At 35.9% G+C, this 19728-nt stretch overlaps 3 protein-coding genes and 1 long non-coding RNA gene across 5 annotated transcripts; 3 read left to right on the top strand and 1 right to left on the bottom strand.

Annotated features, from left to right (window-relative positions):
* The first annotated feature begins 2114 nt into the window (after positions 1-2114).
* LOC116305164 (uncharacterized) lies at positions 2115-7398 on the top strand. 2 transcript variants are annotated; one of them, XM_089026119.1, is made up of 8 exons: positions 3027-4416; positions 5056-5150; positions 5327-5381; positions 5584-5640; positions 5723-5771; positions 5934-6001; positions 6813-6884; positions 7130-7398. In XM_089026119.1, exons 3-8 carry the CDS (start codon positions 5379-5381, stop codon positions 7187-7189), a joined length of 309 nt encoding a protein of 102 aa, XP_088882245.1. In that variant the 5' UTR covers positions 3027-4416; positions 5056-5150; positions 5327-5378; the 3' UTR covers positions 7190-7398. The 2 variants fall into 2 exon arrangements, 1 of the variants encoding a protein (XP_088882245.1); XR_016119080.1 differs by lacking the exons at positions 5584-5640; positions 5723-5771; positions 5934-6001; positions 6813-6884; positions 7130-7398 and having other exon boundaries at positions 2115-4416; positions 5327-5382.
* A 1263-nt stretch (positions 7399-8661) lies between these two features.
* On the top strand, positions 8662-9471 carry LOC148913148 (uncharacterized). Its single transcript, XR_016119081.1, has 2 exons — positions 8662-8889; positions 8963-9471. It is a non-coding gene; the product is annotated as an uncharacterized LOC148913148 (long non-coding RNA).
* A 602-nt stretch (positions 9472-10073) lies between these two features.
* LOC116305150 (WD repeat-containing protein 82) lies at positions 10074-15423 on the top strand. Its single transcript, XM_031714994.2, has 9 exons — positions 10074-10306; positions 10615-10712; positions 11412-11478; positions 11927-12026; positions 12116-12232; positions 12776-12931; positions 13150-13219; positions 13650-13792; positions 14003-15423. Exons 1-9 carry the CDS (start codon positions 10131-10133, stop codon positions 14045-14047), a joined length of 972 nt encoding a protein of 323 aa, XP_031570854.1. The 5' UTR covers positions 10074-10130; the 3' UTR covers positions 14048-15423.
* Positions 14631-19342, bottom strand: LOC116305151 (dnaJ homolog subfamily B member 9). Its single transcript, XM_031714995.2, has 3 exons — positions 18954-19342; positions 16688-17059; positions 14631-15365 (listed from the first exon to the last, which is right to left on the bottom strand). Exons 1-3 carry the CDS (start codon positions 19168-19170, stop codon positions 15292-15294), a joined length of 663 nt encoding a protein of 220 aa, XP_031570855.1. The 5' UTR covers positions 19171-19342; the 3' UTR covers positions 14631-15291.
* Between the last annotated feature and the right edge of the window lie 386 nt (positions 19343-19728).

Raw genomic sequence — 19728 nt, 5'->3', positions numbered from 1 at the left:
TTGTGGGTGGCTTATCCATCCAGGCATATGGATCTTGTTATCGCGCGTCAAATATTGATATCTTTTACGCCCATCTTCAACTTACATAAACTTTATTAACGTGTCGGTCTTCAAGCGTACCACTAGTAATAAACTAATCGTGGACACTAGTAATCACTTATCACGAAAGCCTAGTTGATGGAAAACCTTGATTTATTCTTATGTTCTGGTGACGCAAAAGTCGAGTCATTTAGGCTTTTTCTTTGTGAGAATTCCGTAACGGAGTAGAATAGAATTAGAAAACAACAGGCTCGGCTCCGCTTACATTGTTTGCTCAAGTTCTAAATGACTACCATTGAACTATTGTTTACTGATAACAGACATTGGCGATTGTCGATTATCTTAAGGTTAAATAGATTGGAGTTTAATACTCTGTAAACAGTAATTCAATTAAATCTAATTTGAATGATTTGTTAGCCTTTGTCGGCATGCATACCTATCAAGGTGTGAGGGCTGGTGGGAGGGGAAGCGACAGGCTGGCTCTCATAGTCGTGGCAGACTATCACTGCATAGCACTGCATCAAAAGGTCTCTTTGAATAGGACTCGAAACGCGAATCATGTGTAGTATTCTTATTTAAACAGTTGGGTCAGTTAGACCACCATCCTCAAATGAACACCAAAAGGAAACTTGAAAACATTGGCACAATAAGTGGCATGAGTAGGAATATCCTCCTAGCCTCCCCCCGCCTACTTTGGGATCGTTATGATAGATTTGCGCGCGAAAAAAGCATCGGACGCTATTTACCTCAAAAAAGAGATGTTGAAAACCATAGTTCACTTCTAAAAGTTCGACATAAGTTTAAAATACTACTAATTGGAGACAATTTAATGAAGATGATAAAACAAAGAGTTGAAAACCTCTTGTCATGTTGCTCTCTCGTTTAAAACCCCTAGGGGACGAACCACACATATATGTGTGGAAAATTATGTCATACCAATTTCGTGTCTATTTATACTTAGATCGTGAAGGAATGGTCAGAATATGATGGTAAACCGCTGACTAGTATAAAGAGGCTCCATTTTTTGAAAACAGCTCGTTCGAAGCATAAATTCTCGATTTTTACCGAATTTTTTTGTAGTTTACTCGCTCAAATTACACTGGCCTTTTAAATTTGGCGTCGCCACATGATATTGAAGAATTCTTCTGGTCGAAAACGCTGAAATGGCGGCAACCCGTTCGCCAGAATTAACTTTTATCGACGAAGATGACATACCTCTAGCCTTTATCACTATCAACCGTGCAGTCCATGTCGATTCTGACAACGAAGCTCCCTCTGATGTTGATAGTAGTGACTCTGAGTACTCAAGCGAAGAAGATGACGATGAAGATGAAGAAGGGGACACTGACAATAGCGGTGAGGAAGACTACACAAAGTTAAAATGGTCTTCTAATATACAAGTCCCAAGAAACATAGATTTCAATGAGGAGGTTGGTCTCAAAGTTGAAATGCCTGAAAATAATTCAAGCTGCATCAATTTCTTCGAGCAACTTTTCACTGATGATGTTTACCAACTCATTGTGAATGAAACCATGAGATTTGAGAGGCAAAAACGGAACTTGGGGGACGATTTATCAGGCAATCTTCAGGATTTAAGTGTCCCAGAGTTGAAAGCATGGTTAGGCCTAACTTTAGCTATGGGTTTGGTCAAAAAAATTAACTTGAAGAGTTACTGGTCTATGAATACTGTCACTGACACTCCACTCTTCAATAATACTATGAGTAGAGACCGCTATCTCCAAATACTGAGATTCCTGCATTTTGTAAACGATGAAAATGCAGATCCTGATGATGTAAACAGGGATAAATTGTGGAAGATAAGACCACTACTGAACATTCTTCTCCCAAGATTTACTGATGTGTATGCTCCATCACAAAATCTGTCCCTGGATGAGACCTTGATAAAGTTCAAAGGTCGAGTTCAGTTTAGACAGTTTTTGCCCCTAAAGAGAAGTAGATTTGGGCTGAAGGGGTTTGTTATTGCAGACTCTTCAAATGGCTATGTCCTCAACATAATCATTTATACTGGAAAAGAAGGCCCAGCAGCAAGCAAAGATCTAGCTTCCTGAGTGGTTATGAATCTTGTCGAACCATACACTAACAAAGGCTACCGCTTGTATGTTGACAACTGGTACACCAATGTTCCATTGTTTTTGAAACTGGAGAAGAAAGGCATTCTTGCTTGTGGGACAGTAAGAGGTAATAGGAAATATTTGCCTCAAGACATTGTCAATGCAAAGATCGAGCACATAAAGAGAATGGCAAGGGGGGACTCTCTTTTTAGACAATGCGGCAATCTTATCTGTGTGACATGGAAAGACAAGAAGCTGGTACATCTATTGTCAACCCTTCCAGAAGGTCCAGACCTTAGTCAAGTCCAAAGGAAAGTTAGATTGCAAGGGAAGTGGGAAAAAAAGGACTTTCCACAGCCGAAGCTAATCAAAATGTACAACAACCACATGGGTGGTGTTGACTTAGGAGACCAGAAAATTGCAACCTGTTCCAGGCTGATGAAGGGGAATATCTGGTACTATAAAATCTTCTTTCACATGTTGGAAGTTGCTGTTTTGAATGCCCACATCCTTTTCAAGATATCCACCCAACAGCAAAACACCCTGAGTCAATTTAAAGAGAAGCTAATCCTAGAGCTTATTGGTGGAAATACCTTTCGACGACAAGTTGCCACACCATCCAGGAATAGATTGCTAGCAGACATGCGCTTCAATCATTCGTTGTTTCATCATCCTGTTGAAACTGATGTCCGCAGAGAATATAAAGTACATACTCACCGTGTGCTTACAAAGTTTGAGTGTGGAATCTGTCATGTCTATATGTGTGCAGCACCATGTTTCCAAAGGTATCACACTTTACAAGAATACCTTTTTGATGATCCCTCAAGAGAAGGTGCCAAGAGAATAAAAGATGTGAATGGCAGACCAAGAGCTGGACCAGGAAGGCCACCACAAAGAAGATCCAGATAAGAATAAACTAACTTTATTCTGACACTAATGTTTGCAACAATTAGTATTTCCAATGTTAGTTTCTGTCATCGTCAAAATATTTTCAATCATCAAAATATTTGCAGTCATTCTATGAAATTAACCTATTCAATTATAAATTTTATCCAAAAGTATTGTGATGTATAAAGTGATTTGCTGTCACATTTCAGAAATATTTTGGTGAGCTATGACTTGAGAAATCCAGTTGTTGACAATTTTTCACTTTTCCTAATAATTTACAGATTTTTCATATTTTTTCTTTGTGTCTTATGTAGTATCTCTATGTAAAAATTGAAAGTAAATTATCTTACCTTTCCAAAAATGCATAGGTTTATGAGGTTTAAATATATAAAAAAGAAGTTATTCCATAAAAATCTTTGGTCGTGTTAAAATTAGTGAAAAAACCCCCCTCCCCCCCCCAGTTCCCTAGGGGTTTAACTGACAGCAGTCCGTAACCATATTGAGGAATGCATTTGGGACGAGTCATGCTGTCTGGGCGCACTTTGTACATTCGGTCATCGAAGTAGACTAGCATCGTTTATAGTAGGAGTTGATCTCTTTTATTCACATTTTACAACGGCTAAACGATGGATTCAGAGCTAGGAATCATACAAACTCTTTCACATGGCGAGGTAGGAATTGTAAAATTTTGAAATAGTAAAAAATAGAGCTGCTTATGGACAAAATGAATGAATTCATGTCTATATAAACCGTCCATTGAACAAGAATGAGCGTAAATATAAATCCGTGGTAGTGCTAGTACAAGATTTCTTCATTTTGGACAAACTTTGCTACTAATCGATATAGCGCGCTTTGAACTGAACAATCTTTGAGCTTCTTTGAGCAAATTATTATAAGTTAACTTTGTTTATAGTAAAGTTTTGGATATGTTCAACTATACTACTAAGCATTGAAATCACAATCACGTGCATTGCAATGCACAGTGATTGATCACAACTTTTACATGTGAATATACTAGATCGATTTAGGTAGTTGGACTATAAAAATCTCTATGTACTAAAACAAGTAAGAAATAATATAGTAGTCATAACAATCTAGATACATTGCGCAACATGACAGAAGCTTAATTACTACTACTTGTACAAACTTAGTACGAAACTTTAGTTTTTGTGAACCGATCTTTGATTCTGCCTTTTATAACTAAAGGATTTTTAATGCTTCTAAAGTATTTATTACCTAGGAGGTTGAAAAACTAATGCCAAGTTTGCGTGGTCCCAACCCGATGTCAGAACACAGCGCATTGGGGTAATGCTTTTATTGAACATTAATGAAAGAATCTAATGTTTTTCTCTTGCGATTGTAGAATGGAACAAGGATTCATCCCACAAGAGTCTTTGTTGGTGGTTTGGCAAGGGGGGTAAGCAAATTGGGTCGAATTTAGAACACTTTTAACTTCAGTAAACAAGAGTAATGCTTGCTATCATGCTTTCCGGCTTCCAACCATGCGGTAATGGCGAACATCAAAAAATACCTTGAAACTACATCTTGTACCATTTTAGTTCTTTACTACTATTGCATTTAAGCCAAATCCCGTGGAACTGTAGTGCAGGAATTGTTGAATTTGTTTATTGACTTTAGAACTTTGTCAAAAAGCTTTTACAGTTGAGACCCGTATCGCGATGAGTCGTCCTGAAGACTCGCCGCGCGACTGACCGGCGCCTAAATTGATTGACTACTGGAACAAACAGAATGAAATAAGCTATGAAATTTTAATATACTAAGTGGAAATGCATTCAAAATGTTCTCAATTATATGCATCGTTTTCTTAACCATTTTAGATTAGTATAAAGAAAGTTAATGATACACTGTTTTCAGTTCATGAAGGACCGTTCATTCTTCCTAAAAAGCGCAAACGTCGTCAATTATAGTTCGCGCCAAAACAATTGACTGATCATGATCTTTTTACTACTAATACATTACATACTTAAAAGATGTAATGTATTAGTAATAAAATGACGCGTTGTCCTAAGATTGTAAGAACTCTCTTCTTTTTCAGACTACGGAGCTTGAATTGGAGAATTTTTTTTCGGACTATGGATCAGTGGTGGATGTTCGAATAGTGTGCGACAAGCGTACAGGACTAAATAAAGGGTTGGACAATTTCCTAGCTTCTATATGTATCATACTATAAACGTTAGATCAGTTTGTTGTTATAACTAATTGTTTTTAGGTCAATCTTTTAAACAAGACGCTTGTCGCATTGATTCGCCTCAAGAGCTTCAAAGATTTCTGTTTCCTATTGAAATTAAAGTTTGTTCTTTCTATAGATATGGATTTGTTACTTACGAAAACAAAGAAGTGAGAGATACGCTCTTGAAAATGGTAAGTAGCGTGTACGTAGTGTTCTCATATTGTACCGCATTCTTTACGAAATGAACCAAGTTTGATAGAGAAAATCCAAGTTAAAGTTTATGCAAAGGAAGACGAATCTATATGAGATATAAAACCTCCTTCACGGTCATGATTTCTATTGTGTTTCCTTCATGAATTATTAATGAGTTCTTTAATCACTTTTCATGGTCAGGGCATGGTAGATTTCCGCGGACGAAAATTACGGTTGCGAGAAGCAGTGCGAAGAAAGGTAAGAACGTTTTGTTCAGTTTTCTGTACATTATGTGAACCCCTTTTTCACAGTAGTTTAAAGGTCTTTTTCTTTAACATAGGGTAGTGGGCAGTTTGACGAGCCTGAACCAGTTTTGTCAACTACAGATGGTATGTCTAGGCATTGATCGAAATTTTTGCTGTTGTATTACTCTCTATGATATCTTACCTTAAATGTTCATTTTTCCTTTCTTGTAGTGTTTCCTGGATGTCAGGAATCAATCTAGAAAATAAATATGTCAATAGTCATTTTCTTCTTCTTTCTATCATTAGCGCAAGGAGTACAATGGATACTTGTGCCATTAGATACAGTACCTGTACAACAGACCTCTACCACACCGGTAATGATGGCACTTTTTGCATAGAATACTATCTAAGTTTGCATTTAAACAGCTGAGGGTACTGACGAGTGCAAAGGTGTGTGGTCCTGTGGAGGTGGGAGACCTTAAAGCAGTCTGCAACAGCCCCTGGACTGATCAAAGTCAGGGCACAGCTAATAGTCATAGATCAAATTGGAATTTAGCATTTTGAAAACCATGAGAAAAACCCTTGAATCAAGTGTGAAACCTAACAAACTCAACTCAAATGTGATGTTGAATCTGAAAATCAAACCTTACACCCCAGAGGTGTGAGGCGAGTCTATTAAGCTACCCTGCCTTTGATTCCCTTAAATCTGCAACATTTGCAGACTCAGTAGTGTACTGCTCATTAAAGGTACGTACACATGGTGCAACATTGCACGCAACATTGCATGCAACGAATTTGAAGTTGAATCACGCTCCACTCTTGCAACATTGCACACAACAAATTTCATCGTGTGAACATGGCTGCAACATTGCCTTTAACATTTTGAAAATTCCAGCCAATCAGCTTGTACCAAATTTACAACCGCTTAGCATAGCAGACTGACACAAGCGATGCTGCAAGATTTTGTTGCAATGTGTGTCACCCCGATTCAAATTTGTTGCTTGCAATGGTGCACCGTGTGTCTGCACCTTAATTAACAGAGCTTGTCTTTATTTCCATTTTGGTGATGAATGAAATACTGAGTCTGTGGACGTTGCTTATGACTTGGATTCCAGCTCGTGTGAACCAGACTTTAGAGTATAATTCAGTGCTAATGTTCTTTTGCTGTTCTGTATTTTCTTTTAGCAAATGTGGTCTCAGTACAGCACTTGCATCATGCCAAAGACACCAAACTATTACAGCTACAACTATATGGCTGTAAGTGATCCCTGACTGCTTATTATTAGTTTATTAAAGAAGGAAAGGATGATATCGCAGCACACAGTCTTTTGCCCTCAAAATTCAGCCCTTAGAGCTTTGAACCCTAAATAGAAGACACTTCTCAGTCACACCCTTATTTTACCCTCAAGACACAAGAACACACCTTGGCACAACACCCCTTGTCTCCATTGGTTTACTCTGGGATATATTAAAATAATTAATCAAAATATTTTTTGTTTCAGCCCGGTGCACAGCCTCAGCCTTATTACCAGCATGGAACAGCTTACTATTGCTATGTTTAAATGCTTGCTAAACTGTGTCAAATACTGAAGAAGATTTATTATCCCTTTTGAAATGTATAGCTCTATAAAATAAACCTATGCAATGTGAATTCATATTTTTAGATGCCCCTTTTTTATATAAAGACATACATGAGGACTGAAAGAAACTTAGCAGTTTTTAAAAACAACATATTAAGAATGTTTAATAAAGCTGTATGTGTAACAGAAAATGTCCAAAATGCTTTGCCAAACTCAACTGTACATTTTAATGAATGTTACTTTATCCTTAGTACTAACTTTTGCTTGTGTCCATTGTTGTGCTAGTACGTTTCTTTCTTCATCCTCCTTCTCATTCTTCTTCTCTCCTCACTCAAAAATAAATGACATTCACCCGAAATAAAATTTGAACTTGTAAAAGCTGTGCTCCGGGGGTCATTATGCTTGAACTGTATAGCAGCTGCCCCACCCTAAGCTGCTTTCAGTTCAACCCCTGTTGAGCTGCACCACTGCTCTACTTGCGGTGGTGATTAGCCGATAAATACAGTTTAATTTTATTTTCAAACTGGACGACTTGATTGCGAACTTATTGAGTCCAACTTGTATGAAGGCAAAGATAAGTTATGAACAAGCCGAAGCAGACTTAAACGAACAAGGACAATCTGTCGCTCTAAAACTATTAAATTGAATAAAACCTATGTACGCATATTAGCCCCTAGGATTTACAGTACTTCATTGTAATACGTATTAGTCCCTAGGGCTTTCTAGTATTCACTGTAATACACTTATAGAGAGTCATTGAACTGATGATGGACGCCGGATATCGTCCGAAATATCTTAAAAAAACTTCTAGTTAAATTAGGTTTCATAGATGCTAAGCTTCTCGTAAGTCTTAGTAACAGTAATGATGAAAAGGTAAATTATAACCGTGAAAAGATGAAAAAACGTACTGACGTTTCGGACGCTAGTCCTTCGCCGTATATCTGTCCTATCCCATTGAGTTTGCAAGTTTTCGGATTCAAACCCTTTGTGTGTGTCGTCCACTTAGTCGCGTACGGAATCAAATAAAACTGTCATGTCTAAAATAAATAGCCGTAAAAATCATTAACAGATTTATTACTAATATTCGTAGTTTAAATTCCAACGAGAATTTGATTCTTAGATTGCATCGCCACTGTACAGTTCATAAAAAGTAGACTTGACTGAACTGAAAGGTCAAAAAACCCTCATTAAAAATGACCTATTTTGTCAGCCCACAGAACCTAAGAATTCCATGAAAATTTCTAGTTATTACTAGTGTTTGTTTTTTCCTTGCTAACTAATAGCCGTCGAACATCAAAACAATACGAAACCGGATAAGAAACAGGTGTTGGTTCACAAAATCATTTAGGTTGGCCTAAATAGAGGCCAACCTCTACGTGGCCAAACGTCAAAAAGAATAGAAGCCCTTTAAAAACTTTCAATAAAGCGTAAAACAGTTTGTTTTAGAACCTGGTTTGACCTTGTCATGTACGAATGTGATTATGGGCCTCGGGCTTATTTACTAACACGGTATTTTAGAAAGACGATATATTATGAAATAATGGTTAATGATTAATTCAGTAAACGAAAAAGTTACAATTTCGCATAAATTATAGATCAGTTCTTCATATTCCGGAGTTGTGTTCTTCTGCGTATACCGTTCCAATTATCAACGCTTCTAGCTGTAAAAGAAGATTAACAAGGTTTGTAAGAGCTTAACATACCTTTGCGCTGTTTCTCCAGTACAGAATAAGTAATGTTTTTGGCGTGTTTCAGGACGACGAGAAAGATAATCGTATCTTATTTGCGACGTGGCCTTAGTGAACCAATACCATGAATGTTCTGTGGGCTATCATCTGGTTTATAGTGCTTTTGTTGCTTGCCTGGCCCATTGGGTTCTTCTGTGCAGGATGGTACGTTTGTTTGTCGCCATTTGAAGCTTGTATCGACGCCATGAGCCAGATTACAGAGTTATTGATGCGTGGAGTAAAACTACCTCTCGGCGTAGCCGTTCATATGGTCGAGGGCAAGAGTGGCTGGTAAAACAAGGATTCGTAATCTGTACTTTTTCGTAATACCATTTATAATCAACAAAAAAAACTTAAAATTTAAATCAGTTTTCAATGATATTTTTTGTACACAATATTGAGGAGCGATGGAAAACACCCTTCGAGCCTCTGCTTTGTGATATGAATCACGATACTGATAATAATTCGCAACTCGATCCCTGAAAAGATCTCTGTTGTACTTGTGATACTTTTTTCAATAAAATAACATTGATTTTATTATTGATTTTTATCTTTTGACTTATCGTTTTCTTAGTTTTTGTATAGCATAGTCTTATTTTTGCTTAAGTGGTAAGTTTTGGTGTTTTATATTATCTTGTAACTTATTATCCCTAGCTGCTGGGGATAATGTAAACAAGCTCTTACCGCACGCGCGGAATATAATTATTCAAGGAGCCAAAATTAGTACAGTACTGTATTTTTTTCGACAAAATTGAAAATTTCTTTTTCTTTTGCTTCCTAAATTATATTTTAGGTCTAAATAGATAAATAATTTTGGTTATTAGTATTCCCTAAATCTGCTTGTGCAAATTACTATCAATCGTGAGCGAGGGTGTGTTTTTAACATGGGGGGGGGGGGGGGGGGGGGAGTGTTAGGCTAACGTTATTGCTCCACCGAGCTTCTTTCAGGTTTATTTTGTCGAAAGTATTGTCAAAATTTTGCTGTTTTAAGAAAGCCAATTGGTTTTGAGCGAGATTATCCAAAAAATAATAAAATTCGTAGAAATTCAGGACACAAGATCTTTCCTAGGCTGCGTCACAAATTCCGGATGTGACGCAGGCTAGATCTTTCCTTAAACTGACATTGGGGTTCCTGTGTGGAATCATAAGTCGGGGGAGTCTGGTCGTAAATCCAAGATGGCGGATTCGTGAAGACAATGAGAAACACAGAAATGAAACTTCAAGATAGCGTGCTACGAGCCTTTCAGGTGGCCAAGGTTTTCAGAGAAAACAGTGATTATGTCAACTATATGTCCTTCTCTGCTAACGGCGAAAGTCTGATCACGAGTAGTAACGATGATTCTATCGTCATTTACGATACTGTCGATGGCAAGTGAGTGTTTGAAACCTCGGGGGAAAAACTTATAAACTAACACTTATACTCCTATACTACTGTTCCTAGTATTACTTATGGTGAATATGAGATACTGTTTATGTATTTTCAGTACGTATATTGACATCAGTGAACAATATCTGTCTGGAATGTGTGTGACAGTGTTGTGACAGTGCTAACAATATTTTGTTCATGTAAGCTTATTTAAGCTTAAAATGGAAAAGTTTTATATGGAAGGTCTAACCTATCGTACATCTTGAGCAGATGTCAACAGAAGAAAAAACATGCAATGTATCTTTGTATTCCAGACCCAAGAAAACAATCTACAGTAAGAAATATGGTGTTTCAAACATCCAGTTCACACATGCACCGAACACAGTGATACACACTTCAACTAAAGTTGATGGTAGGTATTCCACGAGTCCCATTCAGTAATGAATAGTGAATTTTCTTCAAACCCTCCCCACCCCAAATATAAGTGTATAGAAGTAAGAGTTAGTGATCAAATTAATATTGAGAAGTAAAAAAATTTCCTTACCCCCTCCCCCCAGTTGCACAATTGTCATTGATCATGAATGACTGGAAGCCAATAAGGAGCAAATGCTGTCATCAAATCTTTAATGATTTGAACCTGAATGTAATTTAGCCAAAGTTAAAACCGAGTCCAATCAGCCAGCGGTTTTGCCCATCATGGTTCAGGGGTATTGGCAGGGTTTGCAGTATAGCAGCTTTGTCGTTGTGTTATGGTTTGGTCAAGCGCTTGTGGAAAGATTTCTGTTGTTGAAGATACAAACAGGGCTAAAAACAACAGCTGGTCAGTTGCCAGTTATATTGATCTGCCAAATTAGTTTTAGCTCTGTCATACCTTGTTTCTAGCTCAACATCACTTGTCAAAATGACTGACAAGGCAAAGATTTGACTGGAAAATTAAGTTCCAATAATTGTGACAGGACATTGTATGATGACGGGCCATTATTTTTAGTCCTGTACCAAAAATGTCCAAAATTGAATGGGAACAATGAGACCATTAGTAGTGGTGCTTATTTGTTATTATTATTTATTAATGTTTATTAGTATAACATGTACTTTATTTTTTTTGTTCCAGACACTATTCGATACCTATCTCTTCATGATAACAAATATTTAAGATATTTTCCAGGACATACAAAAAGGTATTGGTGTATTTGTTAAAGAAATTCCTAAAGCACTAGCCTGATCTCAAATGCACTACTGGCTAATTTTTATAAACAACTCCAAATATCTAGCAGGTTTTCTAGGGTTTTGCTCATGCTAATTTCTATCCTTAAAAGACTAGAAATGTATACCTGTTGATGTTAAAAGTCAAAACATCAGTAGATTAAAGATTGACCCTCTTGGATATTGCAATCAACCAGCACCTTACTGTAAGATGTCTGTTAAGTGGTTGGTGCACTACTTACCAACACGTAATTGGCACCTTATCTACCACTTACTGTATAGTGTGCATTGATGGCAATAGCCAACCATGTTTATTGAATCACAGAAACTTCAAGGGTAAAGTAAATCACAGAAACTTCAAGGGGAAAGAAATAAGTTCACACTAGCTATCCTTAATTAATACTTAATATCATTATATTTCAGGGTTACAACACTTCATATGTCACCTATAGAAGATGCTTTTCTATCAGGATCTTTGGATAAGACTCTTAGAATATGGGACCTGAGATCACCAAACTGCCAGGTAGCGTTGTAATTGTTATTTATAAATGCTTACCTTTTGTTATAATATTTATTGTCGTCATTACTAATGATTTATTAATGATCGTATAGGGATTGATGCATGTGAATGGAAGACCTGTAGCTGCGTTTGATCCTGAAGGACTGATCTTTGCTGCAGGAATTGATTGTGAAATGATAAAACTATACGATCTGAGATCATTTGACAAGGTAACTGATGGTAACGGCTGCTTTCAAAGAAATGAAAATAGCAAATAATTTAAGGTTAATCTTGACTGGATGTTCAGTGCAGCTCAGGTTTTGCTCTTTGGTTATGCTGTGATTAGACCACAGTACATAATAAAGATAGTATAGTAGTAATAAATTATGCGTTCGGTGTGTATAATGAAGTAGAGAGAATAAGAGAAAAATATCAAATGCTCTTGGCAGGAATCCAACCCACGTCTTCAGTATTCTAGTCCAATGTGTTAACCACTACACTACAAGGACCAACCACAGCTGGTAACGCAGCCGGATATTTTTCTCTTATTCTCTCTACATAATAAAGAGTTTGATTTTCATGAAATGATCACTTTCATAGTCTGATAGAGAGATGGATGGATGGGATGAAGAGAGGAAGTGAAGGCAGACAGGCAAACAAAGTAAAGGGGATAGGATGAAAAGGAAGGGAGAAAGAAAGGAAGAAAAATGAAGATACTGACAAATCTTATGATTTTCACAAGGAGTCTGATCATTTTTTCATATTCCTTTCAGGGGCCATTCTCCACCTTCCATATTCAAACAGATCCAGCTGCAGAGTGGACCAGTATCAAGTTCAGTTCAGACGGCAAGATGGTTCTTGTGGCTACCAATTGTGGTATCATTTACTTGATTGATGCCTTCCAAGGAAATCAACTGCATGCTTTTTCTGTAAGTTTTCCTCATTAAATCCACGAAAAGAAAATTATTGCATTGATTGAAAATCAGAGCAAATAATGGCTCATTAAATCAGCACACATGCTGTTTAGGTTTAGAAATATGTTTAGTTACATGTATTCCCCATTTTTTATTTGTATTGTTTATCCTTTTTAACTTCTTTAAAAGTCTGTTTAATAGAATTAAAAGAATATATTTTATCTTTTCCAAAGGGACATGCATTTTCAAAATCCAATCCTGTGGATGTATGCTTTAGTCCAGATTCACAGTATGTATTTTCAGGTGAGAGCAAATTTTTGTTAGCTTGATACTACAGCATAGGACAATGACAACAGACCAGAAAGAAATAGTATTGAATCGAGATGAACAGTGAGCTTGCAATAATAGAGACGTGTGAATAATTTGTTCAATGTGTTGAAAAAGGTCGTATCATCGCAAGCTTACCATTCATCTTGCTTCGATGCAAAGGAACGGCTAGTGTACCTTTCAAGATGGTGCAGGGAACTGTGAAAGGGACTGTTGAGGGAAACAGGCATTGAAAATTTATGTTCTCACTCCTTATTTTTCATTGCCATTTTTGCAGACTGGGCATTAGCATGCCAGAACATCCCTCATGCACTGAAAAGGATGTATTGCAACTGCCAAACTAAACAAGCTTCTATCGATCAAAATTGTGCTTTTAAAAATAACAATGACCACCTTGTTTCATTAGGATCTCAGGATGGCCGCATCCATATATGGGCATCAGACAGTGGTCATAAGGTGGTAACGCTGGATGGAAATCATCCAGGTCCTACCAAGTGTATGGCATTTAATCCAAAATATATGATGCTGGCTAGTGCTTGTACCAACATGGTAAGTTTTAGATTATTCTATTGTGTAATTCTAGATAAATTACATAATCTCCCCAGTAGATGGAGATTGGAATTTCCAAGGGGGTGGGGGTGGGGTATATTGTGTAGTTCCACAAGGAAGGGGATTGGAATTTCCAATGATTGGGAGATCATAAAAGAAGAGTGTTTATGGTCCATTCATACAATCATTTTCTATTTCTGTATTTTTCAGGCATTTTGGCTACCAAATCTCGAAGAACTTCAAGAGTCAGTTTAGTAGAATAGTAAAACATTAAAATATATAGACGGAGGGTCGACCAAGGCTTTGAAACATCACATGATGGCAGCCATGACAGGAGGCAAAGCAATAATTTTTTTCTCCCTGGAAAACTGAATTCTTTCTCATGTAAACCAGATTACAGTTGAGCCTACAATAAGATATTATTTTGTTTAAGAATCATACAAGTGAGGCTATCAGGTCAATACGATGCTTTTTGTCTCATTTGCATGCATCAATAATCTGCTATTTGTTCGTTGCCTCCTGTCATGGCTGCCATCATGTAATGGTACAAAGCTTCTATTACACTGTACAGTACATTTGTTGTGTAGGAAAGTTTTTAAACTATGTGAGTAGATATGAAAACATTTGCTTTCATGATTTCCCTCTTTCTGTTTCTCTCTGTGTTCTCTATCGTTCTTTTTCTCCTCTCTTTGCCTCTTCTTCTTTTCCTTTCTCTTCCATGCATTATAACATGGACTTTTTGTAGAATATTTAAACCTGGAAAGTCACATTGCATGATTTTTTTAAATAAATAAAACGGCATAAAAAATTCATGTTCAATAAAGTCAAAAACAACAACTTGAAAATGTGGGTTTTTTTAAATTATACCATAATATTATACAAAAGTTGTTCAGATAACATCATCGAGATACCAACTCTTCTCATTTAGAGCAGTTGATTTATAATTAATATTTTGACTAACACACACAAAATGAAAATCTTAACGCTGTGGGTCATTCAAGTTAAGCTACCACTGCCATAGGTTTAGCATAGTTATTAAAGCATATTAGGACTGGAAAATTGATAGCAAGCATTAAAATGTTTTTTTTTTTTTGCATGTATTGCTGATATGCAATACATGCTACAATGTTTCTTGCACCAACAATGGAATTTTGAATTTTGTGGCAGGAAAAAAGTTGCAGCCTTAAACATGCTTATCAAAAAATGCATGCAATTCCAGAGAAAATTTCAAACGCTTGAACATTCTGCAACATTTTTTGTAGGCTGCTGTTGTTGCAAGCCAAGATACACAATGTAAGTTCCTCTCATGCTGACAATGCAACAAAAAATAGAAAATTGCAGTTGGGCACAAGAAAAAAGATAAATTTTTCCCAACAATGTAAATCAAAAATAGTATGTCTAGTATAACTGCAAAAAGTTATATACTGTGTAGTAGTAGCAGATCAGACACCAAAACATTTTGTGTGTGTTAGCCATCAGTCTTTAAATCTATGAATTTGCTATGTACATTCTGTGAAGGTTGTGACCATATTGCCGACCCGTCTTGTTACAGTTGTACAACTTCTTCCTCCACCTTAAATAGAGAAAATAATTCATTAATGTTATCAATAACAATAAAACAGTCAAAGTGATACTGATGATGTTGGTGATACATATTGATGATGACACATGATGATAATACATGATGACAATGATACATGATGATGATACATGATGATGACGATGATACATGATTATAATACATGATGATGATGATGATGATACATGACGATAATACATGATGATGACGATGATACATGATGATAATACATGATGATGATGATGATGATGATACATGACGATGATATATGATACATAATGATGGTACATGTTGATGATACATGTTGATGATGATACATGATGATGATACACGATGATGATACATGGTGATGATACATGATGCATGATGATACATGATGATGAGACATGATGATGCATGATGATACATGATGATGATACATGGTAATGATACATGATGATGCATGATGATACATGATGATGATACATGGTGATGATACATGATGCATGATGATACATGATGATGATACATGGTGATGATACATGATGATGCATGATGATACATGATGATGAGACATGATGCATGATGATAATACATGATGATGATGATGATGATACATGACGATAATACATGATGATGACGATGATACATGATGATAATACATGATGATGATACACGATGATGATACATGACGATGATATATGATACATAATGATGGTACATGTTGATGGTACATGATGATGATACATGATGATGATACACGATGATGATACATGGTGATGATACATGATGCATGATGATACATGATGATGATACATGATGATGAGACATGATGATGCATGATGATACATGATGATGATACATGGTGATGATACATGATGATGCATGATGATACATGATGATGATACATGGTGATGATACATGATGATGCATGATGATACATGATGATGATACATGGTGATGATACATGATGATGCATGATGATACATGATGATGATACATGGTAATGATACATGATGATGCATGATGATACATGATGATACATGGTGATGATACATGATGCATGATACATGATGATGCATGATGATACATGATGATGATACATGGTGATGATACATGATGATGCATGATGATACATGGTGATGATACATGATGATGCATGATGATACATGATGATGATACATGGTGATGATACATGATGATGATGCATGATGATGCATGATGATACATGTACATGATGATGATGATGAGATACATGTTGATTCTAGTTTGATTGTCAGAAGTCTACAGTGTTATTCTCCATGATAACAAAGGATAATCATAAAGTGCTTACTTACCTCCACTAGACTGATGGAACTCTGACCGTCTTGCTGTCCTTTGAAACTCTTCTCCAAACATATTTTGTCTTTCCTGATGTCTAGCATGACCACCACCACCGAAAAAAGAATCAAATCCACCAAAGTGCATTCCACCAAAATCTTCATCTTCTTCCTCCTCATTGTCATTAAAGAAATCATCAAAACCACCGAAAGAAAACTTGAATCCATTTCCATTTGTTTTGTGTCCACCACCGAAGTTAAAGTCACCGAAAATGTCACCAAAGTCGAATCCCCCGCCACCGCCTCCTCCGAAACCATTTCCCTTAAGTCCTTCTTCTCCAAATTGATCATATTGTCTTCTTTTGTTTTCATCTGATAATACTTCATATGCTGTGAATTCAAACATAATATGTTAACCTTTTTCATTAATGGATTTATGGAGCTGCAAACTTGACTAATAACATTTTGAAGGGCCCTGAAGGTGTCAAATGGATTTAATTTTTTTGGGTTTTTTAATTTGCAACCTGGACATTGCTCCTGGATATTTAAGCAGTTTAATAACAATGGAACATTTTGCTGGGAGAAAATTCTGCTCTCAAGGATTGATTATACCTATGAAATCGTTGGTACACATGAAGGAGCTTTACTCCAGGAGCAAGACCCAGGAGCAAAACCATTCATGTGTAAGGACCTTAAGCAGTGATGGATCTAAAAAGAAATGGAACGACATCTTAAGAAATCACCTGTGCACATGATGGCAGTGAGAAAGTGCTGGAGTCATGTATTTTACTATCTTTTTCAGGATAAAAACAAAAATTTTTTTCTAGCAGTAAGACCAAAAATTTCTCATTTTTAAACAAGTTCTATGAAAATATGACAAAAAGACATGCACGATTGAACTCTTTTTTGTATACTGTATATTAGTTAGTTGACAAAGCTGATCAAAACATCATTTGAAAATCTAATTCTGTTTAGACTAATTAACAGACCAATTCATATCTGTCCATCTGCTTTTTGATAATTTTTTCTCTATTCCCTCTTCATATTTGTGCATTTTTTGAGGAACTTTTCTTACCTAGCTAAAGGAATATTAATTCATGTAATAAAAATATATAGAGGATATTACATGGGCGCGCGGAGATACGAAATTTATCTTCGAGTGTTGAAAAGATCTCTCACAAGTGAGCGCAGCGAACGAGTGAGAGATTTTCAACACGAGAAGATAAATTTCGTATCTCCAAGCGCCCATGTAATATTCTGTTTAGTATATAATTATCAATGAAGTATGTTTTGGCTTTTTCAGGCAATTCTTTCCGTGTATTTTTGAATAGCCATCGCAATGGTGTTATTTTCACACGTGAAAATAACATGTTATTTTCACGCGTGAAGATATCAATTTTTCGAAATAGAGAAAAATAGATATTTCATTGGTAATTATATAATAAATTGGAATCTTTATCTTGTCTTGTGGATAATATCCATTTAAGAAGAAATCTCCAGCAAATATTTTTTTCTTTCATCACTTTAGGAGTTAGTCATCCGATAAAAAATACATAGAATTTAAAGTACATTAAGATATATTGAAAATAAATTTCCACTATAAACAGAGTAACTAGAGGGCTTGCAAAAGTAAATCAATAAATGTTACGAAAGTAATCTGAACAAACAATACTTGTAATTTCAATATTTATTAGGATTAGGATTATTAGCATTTTTATAAGGATTAAAATTAGCTGGTGAAAAATTTTCCCTTTCCTTTTCGATGAATCATCGTTAAAGCAAGAAATTATTTGCTTACTTTCTTCAAAAATAAATAAAAAGACCGAAAGAAGCTTTTATTAAGTTTATATTAATCTGACATAAGAAATAGTTGACGTCACAAGAATTAATGTCAATAATAATTTTAAAAGCTGTTCTTGGAAAATATTCAATACTAAAGTACGAGTAAAGAATTTCCGGATTTCGAAGCAACTTTAGGTATTTACATAGCACTACAGTAAAATGATTCGACAGAAAAAAGAACGAAATCGTGAAAATAATTTATTCGAGATTCGCAAGCTGATAAACGACACGATTTATCAAAACAAGGTGCACTTTAATGGTTGCCACCGACGTAAAAAATTATTAAAACTATCCTTTCTTCCCCATCTTGTATTACCAAACACAAAAAAAGACGATAAAGACACAGTTCTTAAAAATCTTGACTTTAAAATCAATTAAATAAGTTCGTCACTGAGTGCGGAAATACAAACATTGCACATAATTAGGTACACGTTTAACTTACCTTGAGCGACTTCGCGAAATTTTTCCTCTGCATCTTTGTTCTTATTTTTATCCGGATGGTATTTAACGGCCATTTTTCTGAAAGCTTTCTTAATCTGTCTATCTGAAGCGTTTCTTGGTACTCCAAGAATCTGATAATAGTCCTTTGCTAAAGCGAAGTCTGCCGCCAACACGCTCAACGCTGCTGTTGTTAAAACGAATAACTGTTCGTAATTCATAGCATAAATATCCCTTATTTCTTCCTGCTGGTGTAGAATAAGGGTTTTTCAGACGATTCGTGGTGTTGTAGCGTTATTTTGAAGAGAAATCTGTGCTTTACTAGATAAGATTGACGTTTCTTCGCCCAGTTGGCTCGTGTTTTGCTGCTGTTGGACAACTGCACATTGAGTTACGATTCGTATTCTGATTGGCTGGTTACAATGACATTTGAGACAGAGAAAGGAATGGAACCTAAACAAATAAAAAACCGAAATAAATAAATGAAATAATAAAATAAAATATCAAAAAATAGCCTCAAACAACCATAGATATAAATGAAAAAAGCTCGCGCTTTCGAATGAAATGATTCGGACTCTAACAAAGTAAAACTAATGATATTTTCCCCCTAAAACTATGATTCACATATTTGCTATTAACAATTATAATTAAATGAAAAATATGTTAAATTCAACGAATTTTCTTTCGAAATGCTATCCAAAAAACGTTCCAAACATTTATTTTGTCGAGAAAGAAAGATGTCAAAAATTATTCAGCACCCTCCCCTCCCCTATGAAATA

This window comes from Actinia tenebrosa, unplaced genomic scaffold, assembly GCF_029948245.1.
Source record: "Actinia tenebrosa isolate PJP-AT-01 unplaced genomic scaffold, QUT_ActTen_1.0 PGA_scaffold0__85_contigs__length_37466705, whole genome shotgun sequence".
Lineage (NCBI taxonomy): Eukaryota > Metazoa > Cnidaria > Anthozoa > Actiniaria > Actiniidae > Actinia > Actinia tenebrosa.
This window is presented reverse-complemented; position numbering and strand designations above follow the sequence as displayed.

Bases quoted from the DNA above. Each gene is read 5' to 3' on its own strand.
- LOC116305164 (XM_089026119.1), top strand. The intron at 5,641-5,722 runs GTAAGAACGTTT...TCTTTAACATAG, and splicing joins GAGAAGCAGTGCGAAGAAAG to GGTAGTGGGCAGTTTGACGA. The intron at 5,772-5,933 runs GTATGTCTAGGC...TTCTATCATTAG, and splicing joins AGTTTTGTCAACTACAGATG to CGCAAGGAGTACAATGGATA.
- LOC116305150 (XM_031714994.2), top strand. From the start codon at position 10,131: ATGAGAAACACAGAAATGAAACTTCAAGATAGCGTGCTACGAGCCTTT. The intron at 12,027-12,115 runs GTAGCGTTGTAA...ATGATCGTATAG, and splicing joins TGAGATCACCAAACTGCCAG to GGATTGATGCATGTGAATGG. The intron at 13,220-13,649 runs GTGAGAGCAAAT...TTGTTTCATTAG, and splicing joins TTCACAGTATGTATTTTCAG to GATCTCAGGATGGCCGCATC.
- LOC116305151 (XM_031714995.2), bottom strand. From the start codon at position 19,170: ATGAATTACGAACAGTTATTCGTTTTAACAACAGCAGCGTTGAGCGTG. The intron at 17,060-18,953 runs GTAAGTTAAACG...TTGAATTCACAG, and splicing joins ATTTCGCGAAGTCGCTCAAG to CATATGAAGTATTATCAGAT. The intron at 15,366-16,687 runs GTAAGTAAGCAC...TCTCTATTTAAG, and splicing joins GTTCCATCAGTCTAGTGGAG to GTGGAGGAAGAAGTTGTACA.